The following is a 13,839-nucleotide window of genomic DNA, read 5'->3' on the forward strand; positions in this document are numbered from 1 at the left end:
CCTGTTTCCAAGAGCACCTTTGTCTATCTCCCTGTGTGGAGCCCTGCTTTGTGTTTGCTGAGTGTCCTGTACACAGCAGCCACCTCTGCCCATCAGCCCCCAGTGGGACACATGCTCCACTGCACTGACAAATGTCATTCCTGTGGGGGCAAAGCTCAGCCAGAGGGCACATCCAGGAGGGCTGCTCTGTCCATCCCCTGGTGCCCAGCTGTTGGCTGCTTGTAGCACTCACCTGGGGGATGGATGAACACAGAGGCTGTGTTGAAAAAACACATCCCCTTGTCTGCAGGTCCTAAAGAGCAGCTCAGAAAAGCCCTTGTGCAGTCTGTAAGCAGAGAGAAAAGAAGGGATATTCTCACGTTCATCACTAAACTGTTTGTGTCTCAGTTCAATGCAATAGGAAGCTCAGTCACCAGTGCAAATCCAGCTACCCCATTAACATAGAACCTGCCCCACAATCAGAGCAGGAAGAGGCAGGCAGAGAGTGCAGAAAGTGCCTTCTCTTTTCAGGCAGCCCCTGCACTGCCCTTCCTTTGCTCAAGCCCCTGGGCTCCCAGGCAGGCTGAGTGCAGGGACCCTGCTCTGCACCACAGCCGTGAGAAGCCCTTCCTGCACCCCTGGCTTCTCCTTCCTCCAGGACTAAAAGCTGCATTGCCCTCCAGCCAGAGACTTACCGGGTTCAGGGCTGGGAAGTGTTCTCCCCCAGTGAGCTCTGTGCATCCTGCCACTTCTGCCTGCCTTTAAGCACTCTGTCTCTGCAGGCAGTGCCCCCAGCCCTGCTGTGCTGTGCAGAGGAGCTGCTCCTGGGCACAGCTGTCTCTCTGCACCACGGCCCTCTTGCCACGAGCTCTCTCTGTCCCACGAGCCCGGCCCAGCTCAGCAGCACAACACCAGCCCAAGGCACTGCAATCACCCCTCTGGGGCCTTTGCTGATGAGCCCATGAACCTCAGGCACTCAGAGACAATTGAAGACATCTCTCCAGAAGTCCAAGTCAGAGGCAAGTTTCCTGCAGTGTGCCCCTGAGGGTCAGCACTGACACAGCCTCCCTTGGAGCTCGTTAGAGCAGAACCCTGGAGGCAGTGAGGACAAAGAGACAAAGGCAATATGAAGGTGACACTGATGTGTAGGAAACATGGATGTGTTTCACCAAGCACAAGGGTCAGGCCTTGTCCCTTGGCCCATAGGAAATGAGATCCTTTCCCTTGACAGGTTGCTCAGGGCTCTTTGTTGGGCAGTAGGAGATGGGGATGTGCATGGCCAAGTGAGGAGAATGGTACAACCCCTGCCTGCTACATGGGTTGGCGAGGAGTTAATTAGGCTCCGTTGCTTTGATTGTTAGCAGTCTCCTTATAAGGCTCAGTGGCAGAGACAACAGACATAGCCATGAACACAAATATCTCATAAGGCAGCTCTGTAGGAAGCTGGCCTGGTTCCTGGTGAGCAGGCACCACTGCTCGTATGGCATCCCTCGTGGTGCCTAAGACCCTCCTCAACCTGCGCACTGCTCACTCAGCAGGGTCCCAGTCTGCCCCCATGTGTGGGGTTCCTCTTCCTCTGCTGCATGACTGGGCTCTTCTTCTTGTAAATGTCAAGAGGTTTCTCAAGGCAAAATCCTTCAGTTTCTAAAGATTCCCCCACACTGATGCTCCATTCTGTCAGCCATTCATGGCTGCAAGCAGACAGTTCAACCTTTGTGTCATTGTGCTATCTCTGAGAAGACAGCAGCATCAGGAGCTGCAGGAAAGTTTGGATAACACAGGAGTAACCAATTGAATGGAATTGCAGCACAGAGTCACAGAAGGGTAGGGGATGGAAGGCTGCCAGGTTCCACCTCTTCTGTGCTTCCTTGTCATGCAAGCTGTCAGTTTGTCTGGAGCTGTGTCCTGAATGTTATGGGACTGTGCAGGTGAAAATTAGAAGGGCCAAAGCCCAGCTGGAGCTCCATCTGTATATTTATGTCAAAGAAACAAAAACCATTTATATATAAACGCCAAATAAAGGAGGATTAAGGAGAATCATCATCCTTTATTGGATGTGGGGGGAAAGCTGGTGACAAGAAAGGAGGTAAAGGCTGAGGTACTTAATGCCTTCTTTGCCTCAGTCTCCAGCAGCAAGACCAGCTTTTTCCCCTGGATATTTCTTCCTCCTCATGGCCAGTGCCAAAGTTCCAGGGCATGCTTCATTGCTTTTTTTTTCTCCTGCTCTTTCCTACTACCAAAGAAAGCTCCGTCAGGGTGGAAACCACTCCTGAAGTAGGCATCCCAACCCAGCAGGCTCCTTGCAGCCTCTCAGCCAAGCAGACACAAGTCACCTCAGCAGCAGCTTCCAAGCCAGGGGCCTGCTGCTGGCCTTGCAGCTTCTTGGCTAGACACAGCCAAGCCTTGTGCCTCCTGCTGCCCACTCATGGACTCAAGCAGAAGGGACAGGACAACCCATATGGGGGCCTTCTTTCTGCCTGGGTCCTCCTGGCTCTGGAGGCAGAGGGGATCCCCCAGTCAACATGCCAAACAGGTGCCTTCTGCTGGCCTAGCAGGGCCACTGCCAGATGTCAGCCCAAAAGTGCAGCTCCCAGGGAGAAGTCAAGGCTGACCTGCCACCTCCAGACACAAGTGACCTCACAGTCCCTTTGTGTGACACGTTCCTGCTGCTGCCCTATCAAGTGCAGAGAAAGAAGTGACCTCACAGTCACTGCCACGGTCACATTGCTACTGCTGGGGCAGGAGTTCCTGAGGCAGAGCTGACCTCTCTCTAGTCCTTTAGGGACTAGGGCTCACCATTCTAGGTTAGAGGATAAAATCAGGTTTAATGGGAATCTTTGGTGTTCTTCTGTGGCTATCAGGTCTATCTCAAGGGTATGGGCAAGCCCTGTGGTTTAGTTTTTTTTTTTTTTTTTTAGGCCTGCCAACAACTTCTCTAGATCTAAATAGTGCATTTTAATGCTAGTGTTGAGGGAAGGGAATAGGGTAAGCAGGAGAGTAAAGGTAAGGGAAAGTGGCTGAGTTTTGCTTCAGTGGATACTTTGAGTTCAGGCATTGGAGTAGTGCATTCCTCTCAGAGCGGTGGAGTAACATTTAGGTTTAAAGATTAAAATAACTGGTTCAAATAAGGAAAGGGCAACATATGACTGTTTTAAGTCAGTGTTACTGTAGCATCTGCTTTAAATGACCCCTCTTACCTCTACAGAATCATTAATTTCTGCTGGCCATGCTCCTCTTCCCACCCCAAAATCTCACATCTCTCTTGTCCAGGCTGCTCCTGACCTCCCCATATCTTATTAGGATCAGCTTTCTAATGACGTTTAACATCTCAGTGTACCTGTCTCACCTCTGTTGGCTCCTCCATTCCTGAGAATGTAGTGGCGTTGTAGTCAGGAGGGAAAAGGGCACATAGATCTTTAGGCACATCCTGTGCAATGCGCCCATCAGCTCTGCACCTCCACAAAATCATGCTTCCTACCTACAAGTTTTGTTTCCCAAGTGGCTTCTATGCATCCAGCGTTACTTTTCCCAAGCCCTCAAGCGTGTTTCAGTTTCAGATGTGGAGGGATGGGAAAAGGAAAGCAATGCATGGATGGAACTGATCTTGGCAAGGGATGAAAAGAATAACAGGAAGAGATTCTGTAGGTACCTTGCTCAGAAAAGGAAGGCCAAGGACATTGTACCCCCTGTGAAGATAGAAGGGTGAACTGGTAATGACAGACATGGAAAAGGCTGAGGGACTCAACAACTTCTTTTCTTCAGTCTTCCCTGCCAGTCAGGCTTCCCAAGTCTTTTGTTTCCCTGAACCCATAGTTGGTGGCTGGGGTTGCAAATTCCCACCTGCTGTAAGTGAAGAGCATGTTTGAGACCACCTGCAGAAACCCAACAAGTACAAGTCTATGGGGCTTGATGACATGCAACCCAGGGTCCTGAGGGAGCTGGCTGATGTAGTTGTCAAGCCTCTCTCCATCATATTTGAAGAGTCCTGGCAGTCGGGTGAAGTCCCTGGTGACTTGAAAAAGGGAAATATCACTCCCATTTTTAAAAAGGGTAGAAATGAGAACCCATGGGACTACTGAATGGTGAGCCTCACCCTTGTGCCTGGCAAGATCATGGAAAAGATCCTCCTGGAATCGATGTCAAGGCACATGCAAGACAAAGAGTAGATCTCAGACAGCCAGAATGGCTTCACGAAAGAGGAAATCATGCCTGAACAGTGTGCTGGCTTTCTACATTGGAGTGATCACATCAGACAACAACAGAAGACCGACCTCTGTCATCTACTTGGACTTCAGTAAGACCGTTGACACTGTCCCACATGACATCCTTGTCTCTAAATTGGAGAGATACGCATTTGATGGGTGCACCATTCAGTGGATAAGGAGTTAGCTTGACGGTCACACCCTGAGCATGGTGCTCAATGGCTCTATGTCCAAGTGGAGGCTGGTGACAAGTGTTGTACCTCAGGGGTCTGTCCTGGGACTGGTGCTGTTTAATATCTTTATTTATGACAGACTGTGAGATCGACAGTGAGACAGTACATTCTGCGCTTGTATAACAAGTTGAATATGAACCAGCAGTGTGCCCTGGCAGCCAGGAGGGCCAATCGTGTCCTGGGGTGCATCAGGCACGGCATCGCTAGTAGGTCAAGGGAGGTGATTGTCCCGCTCTACTCTGCGCTGGTGCGGCCTCACCTCGAGTACTGTGTGCAGTTCTAGGCACCACAGTATAAAAAGGACATGAAACTGTTGGAGAGTGTCCAGAGGAGGGCTACGAAGATGGTGAAAGGCCTGGAGGGGAAGATGTACGAAGAACGGCTGAGGTCACTGGGCCTGTTCAGCCTGGAGAAGAGGAGGCTGAGGGGAGACCTCATCACAGTCTACAACTTCCTCGTAAGGGTGTGTCGAGAGGCAGGAAACCTTTTCTCCATTAACACCAGTGACAGGACCCGCGGGAACGGGGTTAAGCTGAGGCAGGGGAAATTTAGGCTGGACGTCAGGAGGGGGTTCTTCACAGAGAGGGTGGTTGCACACTGGAACAGGCTCCCCAGGGAAGTGGTCACTGCACCGAGCCTGTCTGAATTTAAGAAGAGATTGGACTGTGAACTTAGGCACATGGTCTGAACTTTTGGGTAGACCTGTGCGGTGTCAAGAGTTGGACTTGATGATCCTTAAGGGTCCCTTCCAACTCAGGATATTCTATGATTCTATGATTCTATAATTTTCCTCCTACTAGCTGCTAGGGTGCTATGTTTTGGCTTAGGATGAGAAGAGTGCTGGTAACACAGTGATGTTTAATTGTTGCAGAGCAGCGCTTACACCAAGCCAAGGACATCTCAGCTTCTCACTCTGTCCTGCCAACGGGCAGGCTGGGGGTGCAGTGGGAGCTGGGAGGGGACAGACACAGGACAACTAACCCAGACTGGCCAAAGGGGTATTCCATACCTTCTGACGTCATGCTAAACAATACATAGGGGTGGCTATCCAGGGGGAGGAGGGCTGGACTGCTCAGGGTTAGGCTGGGCATCAGTCAGTGAGTGGTGAGCATTGTGCATCACTTGTTTGTACACATTATTAGTAGTAGTACTATTATCATCATTATTGTTATTATTGTTATTATTATTTTTCTGTCTTAATAAACTGTCTTTATCTCAACTCACAGGCTTCACTTTCCCATTTCTCTCCCCCATCCCAGAGAGGGAGGGGGGAGGATGAGTGAATGGCTGCATGGTGTTTAGCTGCGGTTGGATTAAACCACAACACCTGGACATGAGAGTTTTGATCTTGGGGGGTGGTAAGAGGAGCATGGGCAGCAGAAAATAATGATTTCATAGAGCGAAGAGGCATCATGTAATGTAGATCGTGCGGTAACATTGCCTTGTACAGTCATATATGGCCCTAACACTATTTTAACCAGTAGTTTTAATCCCTAAGTCTAGATGCTCCTCCAACACTCTGACAGGAATCCACTTCTGTAATGCTTGAACACAAAGTATCCCTTGAAGCAAAGCTCAAGGGATAATATAGCCCCTTTCCTTTACCTTTACTCTCTTGCTCACCCTAATCCCTTCCCTTAACATTAGCATTAAAATGCTTTATTTAAGCCTCGGCTTATAGGCAGATGTAAAAATGAACTAAACCACAGAGCCTGCCCATCCTCTAAACACAGAAGAACACCAAACCTTCCCATTAAACCTTTGTTTACTCTCTAACAAAGAAAGGTGAGCCCCAGTCCAATGGGATCTAGAAAGTAGTCAGCTGTGCCTCAAGATCTCCTGCCCCAGCAGGAGCAATGTGACTGTGAGGTCACTTCTGTCTCTGCACGTGATAGGGCAGCAGCAGGAACGTGTCACAGAAAGGGACTGTGAGGTCACTTGTGTCTGGGGGTGGCAGGTCAGCCTTGACTTCTCCCTGGGAGCTGCACTTTTGGGCTGACATCTGGCAGTGGCCCTGCTAGGCCAGCACAAGGCACCTGCTTGGCATGCTGACTGGGGGATCCCCTCTGCCTCCAGAGCCAGGACGACCCAGGCAGAAAGGAGGCCCCAACATGGGTTGTCCTGTCCCTTCTGCTTGAGTCCATGAGTGGGCAGCAGGAGGCACAAGGCTTGGCTGTGTCTCCACAAGAAGCTGCAAGGCCAGCAGCAGGCCCCTGGCTTGGAAGGTGCTGCTGAGGTGACTTGTGTCTGGTTGGCTGAGAGGCCGCAAGGAGCCTGCTGGGTTGGGATGCCTACTTCAGGAGTGGTTTCCACCCTGATGGAGCTTCCTTTGGTAGTAGGAAAGAGAAGGAGAAGGAGAGAAAAACTTGCCACAAAGTGTGCCCTGGAAGGTTGGAACTGTCCACGAGGAGGAAGAAATGTCCCTCTAGGGGTCATGCTGTGGTGCCAGATGTCACCCTCTGATCAGACCATGGCTTTGTGTTTCAGGGAACAGCTGGTGAGGGTTGACGAGACATGGGTGAAAGCAAGGGATGAGAGCAAAGTGTTGAACAGAGATGGGTGTATGAAGACTTCGAGGAAATAGGACAAATTGTGGGACCGCGTAGGAAAAGCTACAGAGGAGAAGGCAGATGGTGCTGGCAAGAATGGGAGGTCCCAACAGCCCTTAAGGTTTTCTCTCCTTGGCTAGAGCTTATGAGGAGATATGTTATACTCGTTGCAGTGGGGCCTCATTGATTCCTTTCAACCCTGTGCAGCACCTCAGAGGAGTTATACCACTGTTTTTCCCTAGGCATCACCCTGCCCACCACATCCCACAGAACCCCAGGAAAAGCCCTGAGCCAAACACTGGGGGTGCAGGATCTCCTGTTCCAGTGGCTGGGGCCAACTCTTGGCCCTTCTGCATCACCAAAACCAACCAAGATTTTTCTCAGCACAGTGCTTTGCCTGTCTGTAACCATGGCCTCCAATTATCTGCCCTAACAAGGCCCTGGGGAGGCTTTGTTAGTAATAGCCCTCAGTGGGGCCCATTAATATTCCAAGTCACTTCAACTTGTCCTTCTGACTTTGCTTTCTCAAACAGTTACATCACTCTCTTCTCAGTACCTGAGCTTCATAGACTGAACACCAAAATACACCATGGAACTCATTAAAATGCAGAAACTCCTAACATCTCTTCCATAGTTTTCTTCATGGTTTCACTCCTGTAGTGGGTTTACGTGGCAAGGTTTTGGTAGCAGGGAGCCATAGGGGTGGTTTCTGTGAGAAAGATCTAGAAGCTGCCCCATGTTTGGGATGTGCCCCATTGTTTTCCAGAGCTGAGCCAATAAGTGATATTGTTTTGTGCCTCTGTGAGATCATATTTAAGACAGGGAAAAAACGCTGCGCCACACAGCAGCCGGGAGTGAGAAACAGCCTTGCAGGTGCCAAGGTCAGTGTAGAAGGAGGGGGAGAGGTGCTCCAGGCGCTAGAGCAGAAGTCCCCTGCGGCCTGTGGTGAGGACCATGGTGAAACAGGATGTCCCCCTGCAGCCCATGGAGTACCACGGTGGAGCAGGGTTCCACGCTGCAGCCCGTGGAGGAGACCACGGTGGAGCAGGTGGCCCTGCACCGACGGAGGCTGCTGCCTGTGGAAGACCGCTGCCAGAGCAGATTCCGGGCCGGACCTGTAGCCCATGGAGAGGAGCCCACGCAGGAGCAGGTGACCTGGCAGGAGCTGCTGCCCATAGGGGAGCCAGGTTGGAGCAGTTTTCTCCTGAGGGATGGACCCCGTGGTACAGACCCATATCTGGAGCAGTTCTGAAAGAGCTGCTGCCTGTGGGAAGCCCACGCTGGATCAGTTCATCAAGGACTGCATCCCGTGGGTGGGACCCCGCAGCACAGGGGACGAGAGTGACCGAGAAGGAGCGGCAGAGAAGAAGTGCTGTAGACTGACCATAACCCCCATTCCCCCGTTCCCCTGCGCCGCTTGGGGGGAGGAGGTGGAAGAGGGTGGTTGGGGGGTGGAAGGTCCTTTTGGTTTCTTTCCTTTGTTTCTCACTTCTCTAGCTTGTTAGTAATGCGCAATAAATCTTACTATCTTCTTATGCTGAGTCTGTTTTGCCCGTTACAATAATTACTGAGTGGTTTTCTCGTCCTTATCTCAACCTTTGAGCCCTTTTCACATATTTTCTCCCCATTCTTCTTTGAGGAGGGGGAGTGAGAGAGCGGCTGTGGTGGAGCTTGGCTGCCCACTTGAGCGAAACCACGACACGCTGCTATAGAGACGACAGGACTGTCACCTAGATCCACAAGGTCTAATCCAAATACACTGCTCCTAACTGTGGCAGCTGGGCTCCTGGACCTGAGTCCCTCCTGGATGCTGGGGCTGCTCCCCCAGCTTGACAGAAGATGGGAAGACAAGGATACTGAGACCAATGAAATTCCACTGACATCTTTATTGTCTTTCTCTACCAAGGAAGCCTGGTTCTGTATGTACATTAGATGATGTGGTCAAACCTTACATCAGATGTAACATTCAGAATGCTAAGAATGAGATTATTAAAAACAAAATGAAATATTTTTCAAATACTAACAAAGAAATATAATTTAAGAAATGTTGTATCATTTTCCCAAATACCCTTTGATTTCTGTTAGGATTACTATTAATGACAAACTTACGATAACACTAGTAACGATCAAAACGATATGATATAATATGAATCAAAATATTTGCATATTATTAAGAATACATCTTCTGAACACATCATGGATGCTTAAGAAGCATGTATGGAAACATTTTCCTCACTGTATCCTTGAGCTCCTGGTTCCTCATGCTGTAGATGAGGGGGTTCAGAGCTGCAGGCACCACTGAGTAGAGAAGTGTGACCACCAGGTCCAGGGATGGCGAGGAAATGAAGGGGGGCTTCAGGTTGGCAAACACAGCAGTGCTGACAAACAGAGAGACTACGGCCAGGTGAGGGAGACACATAGAAAAGGCTTTGTGCCGGCCCTGCTCAGAGGGCATCCTCAGCACCACAATGAAGATTTGCACATAGGACAGCACTATGAAGACAAAACAACCAAAGACTAAAGAAACATTAAGCACAAGAACCCAGACTTCTCTGAGGTAGGCATTTGAGCAGGAGAGCTTGAGGATCTGGGGGATTTCACAGAAGAACTGGTCCACAGCATTGCCGTGGCAGAGGGGCAGCGAAAATGTAGTGGCCGTGTGCAGGACAGCATCGAGAAAGCCACAGCCCCAGGCAGCTGCTGCCATCTGGGCACAAGCTCTGCTGCCCACGAGGCTCCAGTAATGCAGGGGCTTGCAGATGGCAACGTAGCGGTCATAGGCCATGACAGTGAGAAGGGAATACTCTGCTCCAATAAAATAGACAAAAAAGAAGACCTGTGCAACACATCCTTGATAGAAGATGGCCCTGGTGTCCCAGAGGGCATTGGCCATGGCTTTGGGGAGAGTGGTGGAGATGCAGCCCACGTCGAGGAGGGCGAGGTTGAGGAGGAAGAAGTACATGGGGGTGTGCATGCGGTGGTCGCAGGCTATGGCGCTGAGGATGAGGCCGTTGCCCAGGAGGGCAGCCAGGTAGATGCCCAGGAAGAGCGCGAAGTGCAAGAGCTTCAGCTCACGTGTGTCTGTAAATGCCAGCAGCAAGAACTCACTCACAGAGCTGACATTGGGCATTTGCTGACTCTGGACACAGTTGTCTGCTGAAGACGAGATGGCAGAGAAACGTCATAACAAACTTCTCTCAGGAAATCCATTGCAAGCCTTAAAGCATGCCCTAGCCTGAACCTCTCTCTTTGCAGGAGAACCTTCCTGCAGCTTTCTTGCTTGAGCAAGGTAGAATTTTCTTTTGTTATCTAGTAGTTATCCCTGTAATGGTTAGCATGATGAACATGGTCAGGGATTTCTCTGAGAAGAAAGCTGAGACAGCTGGGAGCACAGAAGCTGCAGTAGAAGTGCAGATGGACAGAATATTCACTTTGTCTGCAGGTGCATGAGCAGGATCTCAGCTCTTCTCTCCTAATCAGGGGTGTAGAGGACTCACTCCAGCTGCACACAGACAGCCATCCAGCAGCACGGACATGACCTTAACACAGAACTGCTTCCTCCTTGGGGCACCTGGATAACACAGGGATGCCTCGAGAGAGCTGCATCTTGCAGGAGAACAGCCTGCAGCCCAGGAGGACAACCCTCAGACAGAGCTGGATATTCACAAGCTGGGGTATCCCAATATCCAATCTGCATCCCATGCAGTTTCTTTAGGAGTTTGGCCATCCCTGTTTTATATGACCAGGAGTAGCTAGATTATGATACTCCAAGGGGTTTCTGCCAGACTTCCTCACCTCGCAGAGCAGCCCAGCAGGACTCTCAAAGCCTACTGTATTGCCCACTCCCAGAAACAAGACCCAGCACGAGACCCTTCCAGGACCTGCAGCTGCATGGCCCTGCAGCCAGACCCTTACCTTGTCAAGGGCTGTGCAGGTTTCTCCTGCAGGCAGCTCTCAGCATCCTCCCACTCAAAACTGTCTCCAAGCCCTCTCTCCTTCTCTCCTCTCTGCATGCCAGCTGCAGTCAGAGCCCCCAACCCTGCTGCACTGTGCAGAGGAGCTGCTCCTGGGCACAGATGTCTATCAGCTTCATGGGACTTTTTGAAATGTGTTTTTTTTTTTCATGTCCCAGGAGCCCAGCCCAGCTCAGCAGCACAGGCCCAGCCCAAGGCATTATAATCACCTCTCTGGGGGCTTTGCTGATGAGCCCATGAGGAGTCAATTAGGCTCTGGTGCTTTAATGATTAGCTGTCTCCTCAAAAGCTTTAGTGGCTGAGACAATAGCCATAGCCATGGACCCAAATATCTCATAAGGCAGCTCTGTAGGAAGCTGGCCTGGTTCCTTGTGAGAAGGCACCACTGCTCATATGGCATCCCTGTGGTGGAAACCTCTCCTGAAGTAGGCATCCCAACCCAGCAGGCTCCTTGTGGCCTCTCAGCCAAGCACACACAAATCAGCTCAGCAGCAGGTTCCAAGCCAGGGGCCTGCTGCTGGCCTTGCAGCTTTTTGGTTAGACACAGCCAAGCCTTGTGCCTGCTGCTGCCCAGTCATGGACTCAAGCAGAAGGGAAAGAACAACCAATCTTGGGGCCTTCACACACAGACACACACACAGACACACACAATTTCTAGGTTGGAAGAGACCTCTAGATCATTGAGTCCAACCTTTGACCTCTTTCTGTCTGGGTCCTCCTGGCTCTGGAGGCAGAGGGGATCCCCCAGTCAGCATGCCAAGCAGGTGCCTTGTGCTGGCCTAGCAGGGCCACTGCCAGATGTCAGCCCAAAAGTGCAGATCCCAGGGAGAAGGCAAGGCTGACCTGTCACCTCCAGACACAAGTGACCTCACAGTCCCTTTCTGTGACATGTTCTTGCTGCTGTCCTATGAAGTGCAAAGAGAGAAGTGACTTCACAGTCACATTTCTCCTGCTGGGTCAGGACATCCTGAAGTAGGGCTGACCTCTCTAGAGTTCTTTAGGGACTAGAGCTCACCATTCTAGGTTAGAGGATAAACACAAGTTTAATGGGAATCTTTAGTGTTCTTCTGTGCGTATCAGGTCTGTCATAAGCATATGGGCAAACCCTGTGGTTTAGGGAATTTTAAGGCCTGCCAACAACTTCTCTAGGGCTAAATAGTGCATTTTAATGTTAGTGTTTGGGGTAGGGATTGGGGTAAGCAGGAGTGTCAAGGTAAGGGAAAGGAAAGGGAAAGGGGCTAAGGGCCGTGTTTTGCTTCAGTGCATACTTTGAGTAGGGGATTCCTCTCAGAGAGGTGGAGTAACGTTTAGTATTTAGTAGCATTTAGTTTTAACAATTAAAATTACTGGTTCAAATAAGGTGACGGCAATACATGACTGTTTTAAATCAGTGTTACTGTAGCATCTAGCATCTACAGTCTCTTGTCCAAGCTGCTCCTGACTGTGCCATATTTTATTGGGATTAGCTTTCTGATGACATTTAACATCTCAGTGTATCTGTCTCATCTCTGTTGGCTACCCCATCCCTGAGAAGGAAGTAGCACTGTAGTCAGGAGGGAAAAGGACACATGGGTCTTTAGGAGCATCCTGCATAATGTGCCCATCAGCTTTGCACCTCCACAATATCACGCTTCCGACCTACAAGTTTTGTTTCCCAAGTGGCTTCTATGAAGCCAGGGTTCCTTTTCCCAGGCCCTCTTACATGTTTCAGTTTCGGGTGTGCAGGGATTGGATGAGGAAAGCAATGCACAGATGGAACTGATCTTCTCAAGGGATGCAAGCAATAATAGGAAGGGATTCTACAGATACACTGCTCATAAAAGAATGGCCAAGGAGAGTTTACCCCTTGTGATGGATGAGAAGGGTGAACTGGCAATGACAGACATGGAGAAGGCTGAGGGACTCAACAACATCTTTGCCTCAGTCTTCTCTGCCAGTCAGGCTTCCCAAGTCTTTCATTTCCCTGGACCCATGGATGGAGGCTGGGGGTGCAAAGTCCCACCCACTGTAAATGAAGTGCATGTTTGAGACCACCTGCTGGAACTCCACAAGTACAAGTCTATGGCACCTGACGACTTGCATCCCAGGGTCCTGAGGGAACTGGCTGATGCAGTTGGCAAGCCTCTCTCCATCATATTTGAAGATTCCTGTCAGTTGTGTGAAGTCCCTGGTGGCTTGAAAAAGGGAAATATCACTCCCATTTTTAAAAAGGGTAGAAAGGATAACCCAGGGAACTACTGAATGGTGAGCCTCAGCTCTGTGCCTCAAAAGATCATGGAAAAGATCCTCCTGGAATCAGTGTCAAGGCACAAAGAGGTGATCCGAGACAACCAGAATGGCTTCACCAAAGGGTAAATGGTGCCTGGCCAATCTGGTGGCTTTCTACAATGGAGTGACCACATCAGACAACAAGGGAAGACCAACCAATGTCATCTACTTGGACTTCTGTAAGACCATTGCCATGGTCCCACATGACATCCTGGTCTCCAAATTAGAGAGATATTCATTTGATGGGTGAACCATTCAGTGGGTAAGGAGTTGGCCTGAAGGTCACACCCAGAGAGTGGTGCTCAATGGCTCTATGTCCAAGTGGAGGCTGGTGATGAGTCTTGTACCTCAGGGGTCTGCCCTCGGACCCGTATGGTTTAATATGTTTATTAGTGACATAGACAGTGGGGTCGAGTGCACCCTCAGCAAGTGTGCAGATGACACCAAACTGAGAGGTGTAGTTGATGCAACAGAGGAAGGGATTCCTGTGCAAAGGGCCCTGGGCAACCTGATCTCGTAGGAGGCATCCCTGCTTACGGCCGGGGGGGTTGGAACTAGATGACCTTTAAGGTCCCTTCCAACAGGAGCCATTCTCTCATTCTACGGTCTCACAAACTATACCTCAAGCATGACT

The 13,839-nt window shown here is 50.3% G+C and overlaps 1 protein-coding gene across 1 annotated transcript; it reads right to left on the reverse strand.

Annotated features, from left to right (window-relative positions):
- Positions 1 to 9,157: 9,157 nt before the first annotated feature.
- Positions 9,158 to 10,093, reverse strand: LOC311428063 (olfactory receptor 14C36-like; the record flags this gene model as incomplete). The annotated part of the gene is made up of 1 exon (XM_084539625.1): positions 9,158 to 10,093. The coding sequence occupies one exon, from the start codon at positions 10,091 to 10,093 to the stop codon at positions 9,158 to 9,160; it is 936 nt and encodes a 311-aa protein (XP_084395751.1).
- Positions 10,094 to 13,839: the final 3,746 nt, after the last annotated feature.

The sequence above is a fragment of the Aythya ferina genome (genome assembly GCF_964211825.1).
Source record: "Aythya ferina genome assembly, contig: HAP1_SCAFFOLD_29, whole genome shotgun sequence".
NCBI lineage: Eukaryota > Metazoa > Chordata > Aves > Anseriformes > Anatidae > Aythya > Aythya ferina.